Below are 22,537 nucleotides of genomic sequence, written 5' to 3'. Positions count from 1 at the left end.
ACTGCCCAAGAACAGCCTATTCCGCTGTGTGCTACAGCAGTAAGATGTCATTTTGGCTGCTGTACTGATTGTAATAAATAAATTCATTATTGTTTCCTCACTACTTCTACTAAAGCTCTTCACCTGGTTCTACATACCTGCTATCCTGCCAAGCATCCTGCATTGTCATTTCAACATGCAATGAGGTCAATAAATGCTCAAGCCATCCTGACTCAACTGCACTTTTATTCTACATGAGAGAGATGATTCTGACAACAGCACCTCTTAGAGTGTTGAAGAAGAAGACATGTGTTAAGCTTAAATAGGCTTATATTGGTAAATTTTTTACTATTTACAATTTTGTACTGAAGATTTTTTTTTGTGTCTTTTAGCTGTTGTGTACAAAAAATGAGTGCCAAATGATAATCATAATAATTTTTAGAGATTTTATGTTGAAAGTCCATTCCAGTAAACAGTTTCAGTCTATAACGAAATTTTATTAAAGTATACACTTTGCAGCAGAGTGAAATCTTTGTTTGGGAAACAATCTGTGCTGGTGTTAACTCCTTCTGTACTGCATCCTGTCTCCCAGAGGTGCCTTTTGTTATGGAATGATAACTGAAAAAACTGCTCAATTTCAGTTAAATTAATGAAAAGGTAGATAGAAAACAAATATGAAAAGTTGTGTGCCACTTATAATAAGATAATCAGAAGGTAATGACATTACTGATTACTGTCTTTCCCATTCCTTGATTGTCTGTCTGTACAGCTTACTTACAACAGTTATCATTTTAACTGATGCTCAGTAAAGAAGTTTTACTACATATATAACATGCAATAGTTACAAATATAAACTGAAAGCATTTTTGCTTAAGCAAGAGTATATGAAGTACTTGCACTTTATGCAGAAATTTCTGCTTTTTTGTGGTGATTAATTGGTATGATCTGCTAAAGTAAACTGCAAGAAATTTTCTCAATTTTGGCTGAATGTAGAACTGGCTCACTCTGGATCCCAAGACGAGGGATGGTGAGAATCATCAGTTCTTTAATGCCATGTTCTCTCTACATGTTTCAGTGATTATCTTAAAAGCACATATGATGAGTAAAACTTAATCCTCAAGGAAGTGAGGTACAGGGAAGTTCACTGGTGTGGTATATAAGAATTCCATATATTTGTGTTAAGTGAGTGTTCAAGATGCAATTCTTTGTTTATAAGGCAATGTTTTAAAACATAAGTATCTCTGCTATAGATTGAAGTAACAGATGCAAATACCAAGAAATGTGTGTGCAAGTAAATGTTTCAGATTGTTGTTGCTACCTTGTTTGTTTTTGTCCCAGAAAAAGTGACAGAGAGATAGATATTAAAGATTTTTCTTTTAAGCTATAACTGCAGTGTATCTTCAGCACACATATTTCTCATTAGGTTAGTTGTGTAACTGAAACTAAGAACAGTAGAAACAAAGCAGGGTCCAAAACAACAAACCTCAGAGCTGTGCCCTAAAAAACGATATTTGTGCAAGTTCCAATGAAGCAAAAGCTAATATTAACAGGTCTGAGATGTAATGGGATCACTGGGTGATAAATACAGAGAATTTTGAATTCTCATGGGGTTTGCACCTGGAAATAAGAGAGAGAGACAAAGCAAACATTTTGCACTGAAGAGTCAAAGAAACTGGTATACCAGCCTAATATCATGTAGAGCCCCTGTAAGCATGCAGAAGTGCTGCAACATGATGTGGCATGGACTTGACTAATATCTGAAGTAGTGCTGGAGGGAACTGACACCATTAATCCTGCAAGGCTGACCATAAACCCGTAAGAGTATGAGGGGTTGGAGATCTCTTCTGAAGAGCATGTTGCAAGGCATTCCAGATATACTCAATGGTGGCCAGCGGAAGTGTTTAACTCAGAAGAGTGTTCCTGGAGCTACTCTGGATGTGTGGGGTAATTCCAGCATTGTCCTGCTGGAACAGCCGAAGTCCATCAGCTATCAGAATGCACATTGAACATGATGCAGGTGATCAGACAGGATGCTCACGTACATGTCACCTGTCAGAGTTGTATCTAAACATTTCAGGGGTCCCATATCACTCCAACTGCACATGCCCCACACAGTTACAGAGCCTCCACCAGCTTGAACTGTCCCCTGCTGAAATGGTGGGTCTATATATTCATGAGGTTTTCACCATGCCTGTACATGTCCATCTGCTCAATACAATTTGAAACGATACTTGTTCAACCGGGCAACATGTTTCCAGGCATCAACAGTCCAATGTCAGTGTTGACAGGCCCAGGTGAGGTGTAAGGCTTTGTGTCATGCTATCCTCAAGGGTACACAGTGGGCCTTCAGCTCCAAAAGCCCATATTGATGACGTTTTGTTGAATGGTTCACACACTGACACTTGTTGATGGCCCAGCATTGATATCTGCAGCAATTTGCAGAAGCATTGCACTTATGTCACATTGAATTGTTCTCTTCAGTTGTCATTGGTCCTGTTCTTACAGGATCTTTCTCCAGCTACAGCAATGTTGGAGATTGGGAAAATCCCTACTTCATTGCTACCTCGGAAATGCTGTGCCCCACCGCTCATGCACCAACTATAACATGACATTAAAGCTCACTTAAATCATGACAAACTGCCATTGTAGCAGCAGTAACTGATTGAACAACTGTGCCAGACACTTGTTGTTTTACATAGGTGTTACTGACTGCAGTGCTGTACTCTTCCAGTTTACATACCTCTGTATTTGAATATCCATGGCTATACCAGTTTCTTTGGTGTTTCAGTGTTCATGTTTTGTGGCTTTGCATTCACTTGTCCTAATGAAAGAATCTGACTCAATGCCTTGCAAGGCAGGAGCACAGCATTTAAGATTGCATATAATCATATTTAGTAAGCCTTGTGTTCATGCCCTTGTCTATCTAACCAAAACTCACTGGTTGTGCATTTTTATAAGTGGAAACAGACTGTGTTGTACTTGAATGGGTACATCACATCTTCAATTTCCATCAGAAGATATTGATGTTGATGTCTTCAGTCCAAGGAATAGTTTGATACTGCTTTCCATTCTAGTACATGATATGTAAGACTCTTCATCTCTGAATAACTAGTGTAACATGTGGGGAAGCAAGTGAGGGTTCCTTCCAGCCACCACCTTTAGACGCACATTCAATTGTTCTGTCTATTGTTCATGCTGAGTGCATCTCAGTGATATCACAGCCTGTTGTGATGTCATATTAGAGCTGATAAGGAAGCTTGTGTAGCAAAAATAATGTTGCCATTATATAGAGTGTACCAAGAAAGCAAGTTTGCAAAATTTCTTAAAAATTAATCACAGACTTTGCAGATACCAGTGTTTTTATGAGTTATGGCCACTAAGGAATGACAGTAGAGAGCTGTGACTCAACAGTACTGTGTATTTCATATACAGCAAACAGCCTCCATGTCTATGGAGAAATATCTTTCAATTTGATCCAGGTATTCTAAAATTGATAATTTCATTAAATGTTGTGAAAATTGTTTAGATTAACTAACCTATGTTTTAATCCATCAGTATAGGTATTTTGCTGTTCAGGTGTGTGGTTTTGGAGCAATTTTAAGTATTAATCTGGCCAAAATGATGTCTTTATGAGTTCTTTCAGAGCTCACAGCTAACAGTGCCACATCTTTAACAAATTCCTGTGTCTTTGTTTTGCAGATTATCCTTGAATGTTAAAAAAAATTATAAATCAAAAGAGAGATCCAACTTGGAATGCTATGACTGATCTATTTGTTCAGATGGTCCAAATTTTGCTGAAGGTCAAAGCATTGTCCCATTTGCCACCCACTCTGCCAGACAAAAGCTGTACTCCTCAATGAACAAAAGTCAGCTGAAACCAGTCATTGTGGCACAAAGATTCCATCATTGTACTTGTCTGCACTCTGCCTCAGAAACCATGTTGTGTGTGAAGTTAGAAGATTTTTCAACATGATAGATGGTAGGCTTAGGAAGAATCTACCCACTTGAGTTGCTGAAGCACTGTAAATGTTATTAACTGTTTCTCATACAATGTCAACATGCCTAGTGAACAAGTTCTTTTCATTTTAAGGAACTTTAACTGAATTTTATGTTTTCAAGAAGGAAGCTATTAAATGAATTTTCCTGAGATAACTTGCAACTTCTCAGTTAGTTTATAAAGCTACAGTGAGTGTGGGCTCTGAATGTCAGTCGTGATGGAAGAACTCTGTTGTGTTATTGTAGAAACAACTGCTGTAAAGAACTTGATCACTATAAATTTTTGAAGAGTTTGTGTCACAAAATGTATCTAGTCATCTACAGAGTGTTTTAAGGAGTCAGTTGTTGCCTCTTTACCTCCATCTCATAGCTGTGATGGAGAGTTGTTTCTCAAGGAAAACACCTGCAGATAGTCACTGCTTTTTCCAGTAATTTTCATGTGACAATACCGTTTTTTGGAGCTGCTTCTGTAGAGTGAAATGGAGAGTTCATATCATCATAATTAACAGCAACTGACAACAGAACCATACACATCCCTAACCTACATTCACTTGATTGTGCTTACCGTAGTCAAGCCTTGATCTCCCTCAACAATTATTTCCCACTCTTCCATCTCTTGCCAAGTCGATTTTTCCTTGATGCCTTAGGATGTGTCACATCAACTGATTCTGCACCTACAGCTACATGACTACTCTGCATTTCACATGTAAGTGCCTAGCAGAGGGTTCATCAAAGCACTTTCACTCTAGTTCTCCTGTTCCACTCTCAAATTGTCAGTCAATTCTATCTGATAAGGATCCCATACTGAATAGCATTAGTCTAGCAGAGGACTTAAAAGTGTAATGTAGGTAGTCTCTTTAGTAGGCGTGTTGCATCCCCAAGTAAGGTGCCACAGTGGTTAGCACACTAGCCTCGCATTTGGGATGATGATGGTTCAAATCTGCATCCAACCATCCTCACTTAGGTTTTCTGTGATTTCCTTAAATTGCTTCAGGCAAATGCCTGGATGGTTCCTTTGAATCAACCAACCAACCATGTTGCATCTTGAAACTTCCTGGAAAATTAAAACTGTGTGCCGGACCGAGACTCGAACTCGGGACCTTTGCCTTTCACGGACAAGTGCTCTACAAACTGAGCTACCCAAGCTTGGGTAACTCCGTTGGTAGAGCACTTGCCCACGAAAGGCAAAGGTCCCAAGTTCAAGTCTTGGTCTGGCACACAGTTTTAATTTTCCAGGAAGTTTCATATCAGTGCACACTCCGCTGCAGAGTGAAAATCTCATTATGTTGCATCTTGTAAGTGTTCTGTCAATAAAATGCAGTCTTTGATTGTTTTCTTCCCCACAGTAGTATCTATGTGATCACACCAATATATGCTGTTTGTAATTGTAATTTCTCGGTATTTAATTGAACTGGTAGCCTTTAGATTTGTGTGAGTTATCATGTTACCAAAATTTAACAGACTCCTTTTGGTACTCATGAGGATGATCTCACACTTTTCATTATTTAGAGTCAGTTGCCACTTTTACATTATACAGATATTATTTTCCAATTGGTCTTGATCTTCTGATAGCTCTACAACATGGAAAATTATAGCATCATCTGCAAAAAGTCTAAGATGGCTGCTCATATTGTCTGTTAAATCATTAAATGATGCTCCCCAAGGAATTGTTACAGCCCTCTGCTCTTTCTAATCTATACAAAATTTGTATAGATTAGAAACAGCAGAGGGCTGTGACATTTCCTTGGAGAGTGCCAGATATCACTTCTCTTTTACTCAAAGACTTTCTGTCAATTACTATGAATTGCATCCATTGTGACAGGAAATCAGAAACCCAGCATACAACTGAGATGATACTTCATAGGCACACAACTTGATTATAAGGTGCTTGTAAGGAATGGTGTCAGAAGCCTTTTGGAAATCCAGAAACATTGAATCAATTTTAGTTCCCTGTTCATAGCACTCATTACTTCGTTTGAAGAAAGAGCTGTTTTTTTTTCCCCCCAAAAGAATTGTATTTTTGAACTCATGTTGGCTATTTGTCAGTATATGGTTTTCTTTGACATAATTCACAATGTTTGAACAAAATCCTACAGTAAATCGACATTAGTGGTACAGGTGTGGAATACTCCTATTTCTTTTCTTTAGTATTGGTGTCACCTGTGCCACTTTACAATCTTTAGGTACATATCTTTTGTCAAGCAAGTGGTTGTAAGATATCTAGTGGTTCTTTATTTCAATTCTGGAATATTTACTTTGTCTCCTTTGGTGAAGGAACTTTGGGTAACTGTATTTAGTAACTCCAATTTTGTGGCTCTGCCATAAGTAACATTACCATCACTAGAATGAAATTTTCTCTCGACAGCAGAGTATGCGCTGATATGAAACTTCCTGGAAGATTAAAACTGTGTGCTGAACCGAGACTCGAACTCCGGACCTTTGCCTTTCGCGAGCAAGTGCTCTACCAACTGAGCTAACCAAGCAAGACTCACGCCCTGTCCTCACAGCTTTATTGTACTGGCGGAATTAAAGCTGTGAGAACGGGGCATGAGTTGTGCTTGGGTAGCTGAGTTGGTAGAGCACTTGCCCACGACAGGCAAAGATCCCGAGTTCGAGTCTCAGTCCGGCACACAGTTTTAATCTTCCAGGAAGTTTCAACATTACCATCACTATTTGGCATTGACGGTATTGATTGTGTCTTGCCACAAGTGCACTTTACATATGATCACAATCTCTTTGGATTTTCTGTCAGATTTTGAGAGAGAGTTCCATTGTGTAAACTATTGAAAGCATCTCACATTGAAGTTTGCCCTAAATTTCAAGCTCTCTAAAACTTTGCAAATGTAAGGTATTTGCATTCTTTCAAATTTTGCATGCTTTTTTCATTGCTTCTGGTAGTGTCCTCAGTTGTCTTGTGTACTGTGGTGGCTTAGTTCTGTCACTTATTAATTTATTTGATATAAATCTCTCAATTTTGTCAGTACTATTTCTTTGAATTCAGGCCACATCTGGTCTATGCTTACATAGTTAGTTCAGAAGTAGTGGAGGCTGCCTATTAGGAAGGCATGAAGCAAATTGTTATCATCTTTTTTAAATAGATATATTTTGCATTTATCTGTAGTGGGTTTGGATGTGGGTTATTTAGTCTCAATACAATGACCTTGTGCTCACTAACACTGTATTCATCACAATACTCCAAATTTTTTGGGATTATTTGTTGCTAGGAAGTTGAGTATGTTTTTGCAACCATATACAATTCAAGAGGGCTCCCAAAATAATTGTTCGATCCAACTGTACTAAGTACTACTGAATTTAGGATGGACAGTGTACTTAACTCAATGGCTACATACCATAAAGGTACAGCTAATTGATTCGAGAAACTGTCATTGTGTTTAGTGTCAACCCTTATCAGGTTAGAACAATGTGGTATTACATGTTGCTGTTATACTTGATCCAGCCATCAACCACACAGCAGAGTGCTGCAAGTTCCTGCCCTGCCAAGGTACCTGCAATTAGATCACAGCACATCATGCCTGCAGCAGCCATTGCTGTATCTGGTGATGCTACATTTGCTGGATACAGTGCTGCTGTCACCAGCACTAGCTGGCCTCTGAGAGCCATGTGGCATTATCACAATTTCCTGGTATTCTTCCACCAGATGGATTTATAGGATGCCACCCAGATGTTCACCAGTCAGTTGACATTGGCAACTCATAGCTGCAGTTCTCTGGGCCAAGAACCAACTGCACAAGCAGTCCCACAGTCAGGGCTCCAGTTATCAGAACATAGCACCAACTAGCTGGAGCCTACAACCTCACATACTGCATCCAAACCACCAAGTCTTTGTGAGTACTGCAGCCACAGACTGTGCCAACATGGGACATTTCCTCAACACATAACTGCTACTGAATTTAAGATGAACAGTGTACTTAATTCAGTGGCTACATACCATAAAGGTGCAGCTCATAGATACAAGAAACTGTCATTGTGTTTAGTGTCAACTCTTATCAGGTCAGAACAATCTTAAGTGGTATTACTTTGGAAGCTGTTTGCTGTTATATTTGCATAAGGTACTGTGTAATAAAGTTCCATTGTTCTTTTAGGTACCTAGGCAAATCTATCATTGTAGCGCACACCTCCTATGCACAGTCTTCAACAGATTCCTTGTTTTAGTAATTTTTTACCATATATTACACTTCTCTGGGATTCAGTTCGGTACCTCTTTATTAATTATGCAGTCTACTCATCTAATCTTCAACACTGAAAGATATTATTTCCAATCTTCAAAATTAAATGAAGTTCATAATCTTTATGCTTAATAAGGAATGTATCTGCTACAGATTATCATAAAATGTCTTTATGGAATGACTGAGATACCTGAAGTGTTCTGTCTTGTTTAGTTTCATAAAATGTCTTAGTAATCTGGATAAGAATACTGCCACACTGCTTATCCTTTGTGTGAAGCTCCTTCCTGAAGTTGCTGAATATAATTGATTATGATACATTATGATTGATCACAGTTGTTTGCAAAACTGTCTATTTGCAACTGGTATGTACAGATTGATAAACAATCATTTACACTTTGATGAGAGCGCCTCATTGTACAAAACTGACGGAGGGTAATGCTATCCATCTGCTTGTGGAACATTTCTTTAAAAATATTCATGTGCAAAGATTAAACCTTTGTTTAGTCTGCATATTTAAATGTTTACAGAACATGTTATTTTTTGAGAACCATGATCCCACCATATATGAGTTAAATAATTTTATCTATGTATTTTATCATTTGTTATTGTGAATAGTGTAGGTGAGAAAAGTTTGTTAATGGTGAGATATATGACTGACAATGTAATTGCTGTGTACCAAGCAAAAGGTACACAACAAATATTGTGAGAGACAGCCATCACAAAGGCACAACCACTCACATTGCATCTCCATATGGTGCTCACAAACATTAACTTCTGTCTGCTTCCATGCCACTTCCTCTGGCACGTTGTGTGTCTACCAATAGTGGGGACAGCCAATAGGGAACACTGTCAACTGTGGACTATTTTGCTTTCACTTTGTACTGCCCAACATGGAATTTTCCACCAACAGGCACCAAAACATAATACACTGCAGACAACTAGACAGTTCTGTAACAGCAATTACCCAGCACCATTCCATGCCTGCAGTTAGCTCAGTGCAGTACTCTCAAGACTACCTCCTGAAGTAGCAGTTGCTATTGACAGAGAACTACACCAGTAACAATGTGTCTGCAGACATTACTATCTTTGAAACTTAAAATACCATAGCCTTCAAAGAGAGAACATTTTTAGTTAGATATCACTGTATTAGGTTTAGGACATCAAGCACCACACATCAAAGTTAAGTACTATTTTGTCACATACTCTTAATAAATGTCATTTGTTGCCTCTTATTTTGTTGCCATATCTCTGTTATAGAGCACTCTATCATACCAGTACTTAATAATCTTAGCATGCAGTGGCAAGGACCCATAGCAGGAAAACATTTTTCTGCTACCATTAATGTTTGGGCTGAATTAATACTACTATTCAGTTTCTACATTCACAACAATAATGAACTCGTAAGTAATTCCAGTTAACTGACTGAACAGCTCTGTGATCCTAACATTGAGAAGCAATTAGACCACTGGAGTCATGCTTTAAATGGCGATGCTTTTTTTTTCCTTACTTCATAATGATAAACTGAGACTGAAAATTAAAGAAGTATAGAAACATTTTCATGCATATTTTAAGATAATTTTTTCAGCTGGCTTACAAGGGAAATTCCCCATCGCATTCCCCTCAGGTTTAGTGGTAAGATGGCCCATCAAAACCTAAACACAAATCAAGCACTAAAACAGCAAGGAGATGTACTGCACTGTGAAAAAAGAACCAAAATAGAAGCAGTGAACAGTCCAAGCTCAAGATGTGCAACCTCAAGTGATTTGGAAGAACCATGCATTGTGGCTTTGTGATCATGGTTTTGGACTGCAAAATGGGAGATCTGTGTTCAAATCTCCCTCGTGCTACATTTTTTTCACAAAATTATGATCTGTCTGTCCAGTCATTGATGAGTCCATTCTCCTTGTGTAGTCCTGGCAACTGACAAACTATATATTAGTTATAGAATATGAGTCATGTGCTAAGAATATATTACTGTCATAGGTAAATGTGATGAATAGTGAGAGCAGGTGAGATGGCACATAAATCTCTCACACATATGAAAACAACAAATAAATGAGCATGAACTATGTTACAGCAAAGGAATTCAAGAGCCAAAACTTTCAAAACAGAATGCAAGAGTCATAATATGTGGTACTTGAGTAGGAAACATAGGAGATACATGTGTGTAGAGGTCCATTCCTTACAGCTCGCCATCACAAATGGATATCATACGGGAGATTTGAACATGGATCTTCCCTTTTGCAGTCCAACACCGTGATCACATAACCATAACACCATGGCTCTTTGAATTCATTCAAGGTTGCACATCTTGAGCTTGGACTGTTCACTGCTTCTATTTTGCTTCTTTCTTCACAGTTTGGTACACCTTCATTCTGTTTTTATGCTTGATCTTTGACCACTTTTTGTTGGGTTATTTGCTGGGCCAACTTACCACTAAATCTGAGGGGGGGGGGGGGGGGTGATGTGGAATTCCCCTTGTTAGATCCAGGAAGGAGGGAATAAAGGTCAGATTTTGGTATTTCATCATCAACTATTTCCTTATACAAACCAAACTCACTTATTTAGAGACGAATGAGCAAAAGCACCATCCAGGGCCAATTCTAGGAACAATTTTTGCATTTGTATGAAGTGATTTAGAGAAACTAAGGAAAATGAACATAAATATGATGAGACAGATAAACTCAACTTCTGTTTAATTTAAGTGTTATGTTATAAACACTGTGCCACCTCACAGAGACAGTCCAGTGTCTACACAATGCAACACCATTTAAGGTAGGACAGTGCTGGACATTCAAGCAGCAAATGTATGGTCCAGAAGCTTCTGATGTTAAACATTTAATATCTCTAATTCAAGATCATTTTATTGTGTCATTATTTAAATCAGAATTTCACTTGAGGAAATATCAGAGTCATTATAATTTTGTAATATGGAAAAAGTAATTATCAATTCATATTAAAGTAATGTGAATAAATCTCAGATAAATACCCTGTGTACATGGAGAATCCTCTTTTGGATAATTCTTCATCTGGTTGTATGGTTGGGCTCAGGTAATGGTATACTTTATTGTCCTTCTGCTGCAGTTTTTCGAACCTCTTCATTAACCTGCAAGTAAAAATATACTGAAACTCAAAATCAGATACTGGATTTGGTTTCACATGAACAAGTGTATTTTTCTTCCAGTTATGAAATCAGACAGTGTAGTGACCCTTCAAACCAGTAGTTAGAACAGTCAACATATAAATACATTAAAAGGCCCATCCACTTGATATAACTATTGCACAACATTAGACACCACATTTAAAACACTTTAAGGTCAAATTATTGAGTCAGCACACTAATATTTTCAAGAATCAGCAACCTAAAACCTGACATTGTTTAATGGAGTAATAATATAATTTTGTGACCATGTAACACTCTCACAAATTAAATGTGGTCAATATTTTATTGAGGTAGCCCCTGTTTTTACAGTTATAGAAAAATATAATGAATGTTAGCAAATAAAATGGATCAATATTATTTTTAAAAAATACAATAAATTAATACAACACATTGGAGAAAGTTATTTTTTGCAGAAGAAATTTAAATGTAACTAACAAACAAACAAGAATGAATAGGATTTAAAAACATTTCACTTCAGCGTTTCAAAAATATGATTAGCATAGATTAAAATAAAAATATGAAAAAATCTTGAACGTTTGGTGCTCTGCAGCTTTCAGACATTTATTAAGACATTTTTAATACACCATGAGCAGCACTACAAATGTTTTATTTGACAAAACTGGATTTTGAGTTTGTATCTCATCCTCAGTGGCATTTGATACAGAGGTATGAACAACTGTGTGTGCATCAATTTCTACAAAATGATAACTGTACATATATAGCAGTAATATAAGTCTACTTACATTATACAATTCTACAGCAATAACATGCTTGTCAGTTAATGTGACAGGATCTGAAATATGTCCTAGAACATAGTATACACTTTGCCATGTACATTACTGCTATCAAATTTTAGGCAGTTATAATTCTTGATCATGTTTGTCATAACTGTCATAAGACATAATCACACATATAAATGATCTTGGAAATAACAAAAGACAGCTAATTTAGACTCTTTGACCAGTCAGTTCCACTTTTACTCTACATGATAGTTATGTGAAATATTATCGAGATTGTCACTGCATAATATTTGATAGCAGTTATGTACATGAATATTGTGTACTGTGTTATAGGACATATCTCAGATCCTGTTTTATGAACTGACAAACATGTCATTGCAACAAAATGCATAATGTACGTAGACCTAATGTTCCTGCTACATACGTACAGTTACCATTTTGTAGAAATTGACGCACATGCAATTGTATCAGATGCCACTGAGGATGGGTTATAAACACAAAGACCAGTTCTGACAAATAGCTGGCCGAGCGGTTCTAGGTGCTACAGTCTGGAACCGCGCGACCGCAATGGTAGCAGGTTCGAATCCTGCCTCGGGCATGGGTGTGTGTGATGTCCTTAGGTTAGTTAGGTTTAAGTAGTTCTAAGTTCTAGGGGACTGATGACCTCAGAAGTTAAGTCCCATGATGCTCAGAGCCATTTGAACCATAGTTCTGACAAATAAAGCATTTCTAGTGCAGCTCATGTACAGAAGATGTCCATTAATAAAACTATGAAAGCTTAAACTGAAAGTAAATAGTTGTTCAGAACACATTGTTTTGTGGGAGATGTTCCAGACAGATCTTGTGGAAAACTAAGCAATTAAAAGCAACAAACTGGATATTAAATATAAAAACAAAGATGAGGTGACTTACCGAACGAAAGCGCTGGCAGGTCGATAGACACACAAACAAACACAAACATACACACAAAATTCAAGCTTTCGCAACAAACTGTTGCCTCATCAGGAAAGAGGGACGGAGAGGGAAAGACGAAAGGAAGTGGGTTTTAAGGGAGAGGGTAAGGAGTCATTCCAATCCCGGGAGCGGAAAGACTTACCTTAGGGGGAAAAAAGGACAGGTATACACTCGCACACACACACATATCCATCCACACATACAGACACAAGCAGACATCTTTTCTGCTTGTGTCTGTATGTGTGGATGGATATGTGGCCAGGTTGGGAAAAAAGACCACTGCTTACTTGACTTCTTCAGCAGTGATGTTTCCTCCTGACAAGTGGCCAAACTAGGTGTAATAGACACCATTAGTGCTGTCAGTGACATTGAGAGAGGAAGCTTGCACAGTTACCTTTCTGTGAAAATGGTTAGTTTTTTCAGTCATTTGATGTAAGGTAAGTCACTCATATTACTTTAATTGCTTCACATTTATGTAGAGCAATAGATTTTTGCAATACCACAGTTCATGCAGTGCCTTTTGGCTTACAAATAAAATCAAGGATTATATTGTTTCATGTGTAAACCATTGATACAGACATGCCATCCAGTCAGGAAAACTGGCCATGCTACACATTGGGACAGAGGGCCACTGTTCCCAACTGTTCATTTTCAATCTGTTTATCCCAATGAGACTTATCTAATTCCATATTTTATGCATGGTATAACAACTGAAATTAAAATGTTACATATTGTTTTATGCACAAAACTGGTAGTCATTTTCTGCTCTTCTGTAGGGGTTTGCTAGAGCTTCAAGATGCCAAGAAAATACATCCAGAAAACATAGCAACAAAAATGGGACCCTGTTGTGATGCGAAAGCCAATTGGAGCAGTAAAGAATGATAACATGCCTTTTTCAACAGCAGGAAAAATTTCAGTATTCCACATAATATGCTAAATATAATATAAATATAAATCTGCATATAATATGCAGTGCTTTAGAGAACACCATCTTAATATTAGTCTTAGAAAGTCAGAATCTGGCTCTATGGCTAGAGTACATGCACGTAATGAAGTGAATGTAGACAAGTTTTCTGTTATCCTTAAAACATTGCAAGATAAACAATTTCATCTGGCTCATCATATTTGTAATGCAGCTGAAACCAGTTCCCTGACAGTTCAGTCCAAGAACAGCAAAGTGTTTGTTCTCAAAGGAAGATGACAAGTTGGAGCCATTACATTAGCTGGTAAAGGTTTGCTGTAAAATTTGTAGTGTGCATGTCTGCAGGAGGAAATTTCATTCCCCTTTTTGTAATCTTCCCTATGCAAAAAATGAAGGTTAACCTTAAAGTTGGGCCCTGCCAGGAACTGAATTTGCATGCCACCCTGACAGGCGGATACAGAGTGAAAATTATTTGGATTGGTTTGAATATTTTCTATAACATTCAAAACCAATTGCTCAAGATCCAGTTCTACTAATCTTAGCTGGTCATTCTACCCATACTAAGAACACAGGTTTAATTGATAAGCCCAGAGAAAATCATACAACTTTTGTGCACTTGCCCTCACACTATAACCACAAAATCCAAAACACAATAGCTTTTAAAAAATTTGTTCATAATAATCCAGGTAGAACTATTACACAGTTTCATATAAGTGCACTCTGGAGTGAAGCATTTCTTTGTACACCCATTCCAATAACAGCGATAAATGGCTTCAGGAAGTGTGGATTTTTTCTTCTAGATCCTAATGTGTTTACCAGTGAAGACTATACTGCAGCTGAGATTACTGATATTCCTTTGGATAGGGACGCCAATATTGTGCCTTGTTCAAATATTGGTTCTCCTCATTGTGAAACTGCTGAGTCTTCAGCAAATACTTACCCAAATTCTGTAATAATTATAAACATTTTGAAGAAGAACTACCAGAATACTTTAAGTATTTATTTGGTTCTATTTGAAAACATATTAGCAAAGCCAGCCCTTATTTTATTCTAAAATAATTACTAGATTTGTCAAAAGTATAGTTTGTGTAACTATATCTGTTAATTTCATTATTTAAAGAAATAATTTGGCCTAACCTTTTTGACAGAAGGAACACATAAAAAGGTGGTATATTGCAATGTATTCAGTTAACTGATTGAGTTATGTTTTAATTGTAATTTCTGTAAATTAAACATCTAACAATGTATAGTTTCAGTACCTATTATTGTGAGGATATATAAAGGCCCAATTTTTGGTCCTGAGACAGTCAGTCCACGGCTGATTTTCAGAGGGGAATTCTGTATCAGTCAGGGTAGCAATAATACAGTGGAAATAGTGTAACACCAATAGGATGTGTGTTAAAACAATGACAGTGTCTGTTCAATTTATTTGAGAAATAGTGTCACACGTTCTGTATTATTCTGAAAGAACTGTGAACTGTGTGGTTAGGTTTTTACTGCTCATAGATGTTCAACAGCAAACTATTGTAGCAGTATGCTGATGTTTGCCTGGAAAGTATTAATGAGGCTTATCGAAGTTTACCAATAGTGAACTGGCCATATATCTGTGTAATGTTGGGCGGTTGTGAACAGTGAAAGTAAAGAACAGTAAAACACAACTGTGCAACTGTTGTCTACATCATTTATAGTAGTCAGTGTTGAACTTCCAACCCTCATTTTTCAGCCAGTATTAAAATGCAGTACATCAACACTGAAGATGAAGAAACAAAGCAGGCAAAGGTCACACAATGACAGAGACTGCTTTTACTGCAAGGAAGTATTTTCTAGATCTAAAGAAAATGAAGGATGGTTAAGATGTCAAAGCTGTAAAATACTGGGCCCATGAACTGTGCGTTGGATGTGATAAGGATGATGACAACTTCATGTGCAAATTTAATACTTCACTTGATATTGTTTCTGAATGGATAAATTGTGACAGAATTAGACTGAAATAGTAACCCACAGTTAGTCACTGATTACTCTGTTTACATCATTAGAACTAATTAATACTTCTCATTTGTTGACCTTTTGGTGCCAAAACTGTATTGCAACACATTTCTTTTTCAACTGTGTCATTGTTCTCCTAATAATAACCAATGTTGAAAAAAAACTATAAGCCTACTCATTTTTTGAACTAAACAGGTCTGGAAACTTTACGCCATTAGGTAGGGAAAAGGGGCCACTACTTAAGCATTCAGAAACAAGTTTATATATTCTGAAAAATATACTTTTACCTTGGCTATAAATACTTGGTGTGATACCTTAAAGTATGCAAATTCAAGATGTATATGCCACGAGCTTCTGTTAATAGCCATGGCTTCATGAAAATTCAATTTCACTTAGAATGGCCATTTTCCCCACATTTCCCTACAGATCATATTTTTCACAGTAACAAATCATTACCAGGCATGAAAGAACCAATAAATGTCAGAAAAAAATACTTGAGCCAGCTGAGGACAGAATCTCTGGCCTTATAATTTGCATTATCGCTCCTACCTACTGAGTCACCCTTTTTTTGTTGAAATAAAGTAATCTCTTCAAGAAATCATTATGACAAATTTTCTTGGGAAAAAATAAAACTCTTCTTGTAGAAATACTAAGACTCTTCAATGTGAAAGAAATGTACTCATGCAAGATATAAAACTCTTCTTGGAAAACTGTCTCTTCATCGAATAGCAATTAATGACAAAACAAATGAAGTTTTTAAAGGAAGTTTAAAAACATAAATTGTGGTGAAGTTTACAATGCAAGCTCTAATAATATTTCTTAGTGAGTATGTGCCTCTTTTCCAAAGTAATTTTCCTAAAAAAGATGTTTAAATTTAGTACTGGGAAGTCACTAACAAACTCTTGGATCACTGCAAGTACCAGAGTAGCTTCACAAGAAAAAGGGACACCTACAAAATAGTCACAACAAATCATGGTCCATAAATTCTTTCAGATTATAAAAAGTACTACAAAATATTAAGAAAAATGTTAAAAATCCAAGAACATACATGTTTGTCTGAAACTGACAGATCAGACAATAAAATAAAGCCACTATGGAATATTGTTAAAGGGCAGACAGGAAAAGAAGCTGTAGAAGTTGACATTACTTCTGTTAAAGAGAAAGGGAGTATTTTGGAAAAGACAGTTAACATGTAGCAAATATTTTTAACAATTACTTTTGAAAAATAAGAGAGAAAATTTGTGCATATAGTTTAGAAGAGGAAGCAAGATAGTACAACAAAGAAGTGATACAGAGGACATTAAATTAAATGGAAATTAAACTGACATCCAAATATGAAATAAGGAAGATCATTATAATTCTAAACAATAAAAGTTCTTGTCAAATGTATAACCACAGTTGAGTAGTAACTCCCATCCCTGCAGCAGCTCATCAAAACTCTTAAATACCTTGTGTGTTTGTGTCTTTATCAGGTACAGTTCTGCATTTTAATAACTGCGTAGAGCACAATACAACTCTGCATTGTGACAAGTGTGTTTTTGTTTAAAGAGTAAGTTACAGTTTTTAGATCCTTCAGTTGAGTGGTAGATTCTGTCCCTGCAGTAATTGGATTGAAGCACACCATTTTCTTTGTAAGTTGACATAGATTCTAATAAGAAGTTATTTATTTGGAATTTCATGTGTGCTCTTTAGTTTAAACTCATAAATTTCTTGCTTGCTTCTGTATTTATTGGGCACAGTTCCACATTTTAATAATTCTCTAGAATATACTTTTTCCATCTTTAATATGGATAGAGACTGTGATTGCTGTGTTCAGATGCAAGCTGAGTTGCTGGCTCTTCACTCACAGCTCCAAGCAGTAGTGACTTCAGTCATACAGCATGAGGGCATTGCCAATGGGCATCACTGATTGAGGGGGGGAGGGGGGAGGCGGGGGGGAGGGAGGGCGACAGATGTGGGGCTCCAAGTGACATCCATTACCTCCCAAGTATCCCCCGGAACAGTCCACTATTGTGGCCACCCTGGGTACTGCCTGCACTGAGGTTGACCGCTCACTCAAGGTCGAGTGGGTGACAGTGGAAGGCTTTCTGGGGTGCTGATCAAAGGGCCTCCACAGTTTGTCTGAAAATCAAGTATCAGGTTCAGTCTGTGTCTGACAAAGATCCTGAGCCAGTTGTAGTCACTTGCTCTCAGGCGAAGCTTCTCAGCCTGCAAGATCTGGTCAGTCATAGAGGATGGGATTACTGGTAGTTGGGAGCACCAATGTTAGGTGCATAATGGGGCCCCTTAGGGATATGGCTGTCAGAAAGAGTAAGAATTCCAGTGTTCAGTCTGTGTGCATACCACGAGGAGTCATCCCAGGTGTGGAATTGGTGATTCTGCAGCCCATGAAGAGCATAGCATAGGGTGCAGTTGCTGCAGGTGGTGGCTCATGGCTGTAGCAATGCTGTGTGTTTTGGAATGGAAGAGATTTTTTTCTAGTTTTGGGCAGCTATCTGAAATAGTAAGGACTGCCAGTCTTGCTTTCAAGATGAAGGTGAAGGTCACCATCTGTAGTATCATTGACAGGAGCGATTGCAGACCTTCAGTACAGATCCGAATGGACGGTTAGAGTCTTAGGTTCAGACGGTTCTGTGATTGTCTATGCTGCAGATTCCTCAACTTGTGCCATAGGGTGGTAAGGTTTTGGATTCTGCTTAATAGATTTGGGATCCACTACACACAGGAAACAGTTGCATGGGTAGCAGTGGCTGTGCAGAGAAGACTGGGTGGTTTTAGAGGTTAGATTGTCTCAGGAAACTACAGATATGGAGTCAGTGTAAAAGGGTGCAGGGCAAACACAGGACAAGGGTAGACCTTGTGACAAACAGTACTGTAATTGTAAACTGTTGTAGCTGTGGAAAGAACCAGAGATATCAGTGCTAATAGAAAGCACTGAAGCCCAAAACATTATAGGTACTGAAAGATAAGTTCAACTGAAATTTTTACAAAGGATCTAATGGTCTTAAGAAAGGATAGATTACAACAGTTGCCAGGGGAATGGTTATGTTAGGAGTAGTTTACCCTGCAGTAGTTCCTATGAGTTAGTAGGGGTAGAGGTCATGTTTTGATGATGGGAATAAATTAATAATTGGTTCTTATTACTGACCCCCAACTCAGATGATACAGTTACTGAACAGTTGGAAGAATATTTGAGTCTCATTTCAACTAGGTACCCCACTCAGACAACTATAGTTGGTACTGACTTCAATCTACCCTATGTTGGCAAAAATACATATTTAAAGCCAGTGGTAGGCATAAAAGGTTGTCCAAAATTGTACAGAATGCTTTCTCCAATAATTATTTTCAGCAAATAGTTCATGAGCCCAGTTGAAGTATAAACAGTCATGAAACCATAACTTGACCTCTTAGCAACAAATAATCCTATGCAAATACAGAGCATCATTATGGATACAGAGATTAGTGGACACAAGGTCTTTGGTGCAAGACTGAATACTGTAACATACAAAAGCACTAAAAATAAATGCAAAATATACCTATTTAAAAAATCAAATAAAAATTCACTTAGGCCTTTTTAAGATAGAGTCTCTACTCCTTTAAATCTGACAATGTAAATGTATACCAGATATGGTTTAAATTCAAAGAAATAGCATCATTGGAAATTGAGATATACAGGGTGATTCAAAAAGAATACCACAACTTTAGGAATTTAAAACTCTGCAACGACAAAAGGCAGAGCTAAGCACTATCTGTTGGCGAATTAAAGGAGCTATAAAGTTTCATTTAGTTGTACATTTGTTCACTTGAGGTGCTGTTGACTAGGCATCAGCATCAGTTGATGCTAAGATGGCGACCGCTCAACAGAAAGCTTTTTGTGTTATTGAGTACAGCAGAAGTGAATCAACGACAGTTGTTCAGCGTGCATTTCGAACGAAGTATGGTGTTAAACCTCCTGATAGGTGGTGTATTAAACGTTGGTATAAACAGTTTACAGAGAATGGGTGTTTGTGCAAAGGGAAAAGTTCTGGGCGGCCGAGAATGAGTGATGAAAATGTAGCACGCATCCAGCAAGCATTTGTTCGCAGCCCAGGAAAATCGACTCACAGAGCTAGCAGAGAGCTGCAAATTCCACAATCAACTGTATGGAGAGTCCTACGAAAAAGGTTAGTTATGAAACCTTATCGTCTGAAATTGGTTCAAGCACTGTCTGCAGCTGATAAGATTAAAAGAATCGATTTCTGTGATTTTATCCTTGCTCAAATGGAAACAGATGAATCTTTCGTTTCAAAGACTGTGTTTAGTGATGAAGCAACTTTCCACACTAACGGGAAAGTCAACCGTCACAATGTCTGTATATGGGGCACTGAGAATCCGTGGGAAACAACTCAGTATGAACGTGACTCACCTAAGGTGAACGTTTTCTGTGCCATTTCAGCCAATAAAGTTTTTGGTCCCTTTTTCTTCGAAGGTGCTACTGTAACTGGACTACAGTATCTGGAGATGTTAGAGAATTGGCTGCTCCCTCAGTTCAAACAAGAAGCACAACAATTCATATTTCAGCAGGATGGAGTGCCACCACATTGGCACTTATCTGTCCGTAACTACCTGAACGTCAACTACCCGAGGCGATGGATCGGCCGCCAGGCAGCCTGTGACAGAGCACTTCATCACTGGCCTCCAAGAAGCCTTGATCTTACCCCCTGCGATTTTTTCTTATGGGGGTATGTTAAGGATATGGTGTTTCAGCCACCTCTCCCAGCCACCATTGATGATTTGAAACGAGAAATAACAGCAGCTATCCAAACTGTTACGCCTGATATGCTACAGAGAGTGTGGAACGAGTTGGAGTATCGGATTGATATTGCTCGAGTGTCTGGAGGGGGCCATATTGAACATCTCTGAACTTGTTTTTGAGTGAAAAAAAACCTTTTTAAATACTCTTTGTAATAATGTATAACAGAAGGTTATATTATGTTTCTTTCATTAAATACACATTTTTAACGTTGTGGTATTCTTTTTGAATCACCCTGTATATAACAAATAAACTAAGAAGAGTTGGTACTGATCCCTCATAGTGCACAAAACAGGTAAAAACAGTTGTGGAATCAGTGAGGAAAAGCATGCCAAATTTAAAAGAATGCAAAATCTTGTAGGCTGGCAATGTTTTATTGAAGCTCGAAACTTAGTACATTCTACAATGTGAGATACTTTTAATAGTTTACACGATGAAACTCTGTCTTGAAATCTGGTAGAAAACCATAAGAGATTCTGGTCATATACAAGGTATCCTAGTGGCAAGACGCAGTCAATACCTTCACTGTGTGATAGCAATGGTAATGTTACTGACTACAGTGCCCCTAAAGCCGAGCTGCTAAACACAGTTTTCTGAAACTCCTTCACACAGGAAGATAACGTAAATATTCCAGAATTTGAGCCACAAACAACTGCTAATAGAAGTAGCTTGAAAGTAGGTATCCCTGATGTAATGGAGTAGCTTCATTCACTTAATAAAGGCAAGGCCTCTGGTGCAGAGTGTGTAACAGTTAGGTCTATTTCAGAGTATGTTAATACAATAGCTCCATACTTAGTAGTCAAATACGACTACTTGCTCAATGAAAGATCACTACCTAAAGACGAAAGTTGCTCAGGTCACACCAGTACTTAACAAATAAAATAGGAGTAATCTGCTGAATTGTAGACCCATCTTACTAATGTCCATTTGCAGAAGGATTATGGAAAACATACTGTGTTTGAACATTATGAATTACCTCAAAGAAAATAATATATTGACAATCAGCCATTATGTACTGTTTGATAATGACATATTTACAAGAAACATTGTTTCCTACAGTGTTGATAGGAACATGCAAACCTTGAATCTGAAGATCTCTACAACTGATAGGGAAATTCATTACTAAAATATAGTTTTAAAGAGTAAAAGTGTAGCCATGTAAGTGCAAGAATTCCAAGGTCATTGAAGAGGGACCTGAAACTGGCTCATTTGAGAATTCTACATAAAATCTGCATGGCCCATTTTATGGCTGTAAAGACTTCATAGATCGTAACAGCAACCACTTGGAAGGTTATCTAATATTAGAATGGCATATGAAAGACCTCAAAATATGCTAACATTTGTATATAGTGGTTAACACAGTGAGGAAGTTTTCTTAGTGCAAAGCAAGCTAGATTGACTTATTATGATCAATTTATCAATGTGATGATTACATTTTAATTATCTGTGGGTGTGGTCATAAAAGAATTTTATATATAGAATGTATCATTTGTGAAGTAAGCTATAAAAATATTTCTGGAGCCTTTGATTTATACTAAGATTAGTAGCCATCAGGTTGGTTTTTGGCAAACTTTCTGTTGTAAATCAATTACATGACTGTTCTACTGTCTCATTGTCTGCATTTGATGTGGATGATTTTGTGGTTTCTGTTAGTATACATAGGTCATTAGCAAATAAAAAGTCTAGCATGATATGTTAATAATGACTTTGGTATATAATTCAAGCAGGTTTAAAGGTGGAGTGGTCACAATGCTGTACCTCGTGGGATACCAAATTTAATTTTTGCCTGCTAACAATAAAATGCAAGCAAGCACAGAA

General features: G+C 37.5%; 1 protein-coding gene across 1 annotated transcript in view; it reads right to left on the bottom strand.

Moving 5' to 3' along the window:
• LOC124722402 overlaps positions 1–11,345 on the bottom strand; it is a 46,431-nt gene extending 35,086 nt beyond the window's left edge. The window contains exon 1 of the mRNA XM_047247571.1: positions 11,152–11,345. Within this exon, the coding sequence (XP_047103527.1) occupies positions 11,152–11,264 (113 nt within the window). The 5' untranslated portion in view covers positions 11,265–11,345. The remainder of the gene's footprint in view (positions 1–11,151) is intronic.
• Between the last annotated feature and the right edge of the window lie 11,192 nt (positions 11,346–22,537).

This window comes from Schistocerca piceifrons, chromosome X (genome assembly GCF_021461385.2).
Source record: "Schistocerca piceifrons isolate TAMUIC-IGC-003096 chromosome X, iqSchPice1.1, whole genome shotgun sequence".
NCBI classification, from domain to species: domain Eukaryota; kingdom Metazoa; phylum Arthropoda; class Insecta; order Orthoptera; family Acrididae; genus Schistocerca; species Schistocerca piceifrons.
Note: the sequence above shows the minus strand (reverse complement) of the source record. Positions and strands in the feature narration are given on the sequence as shown.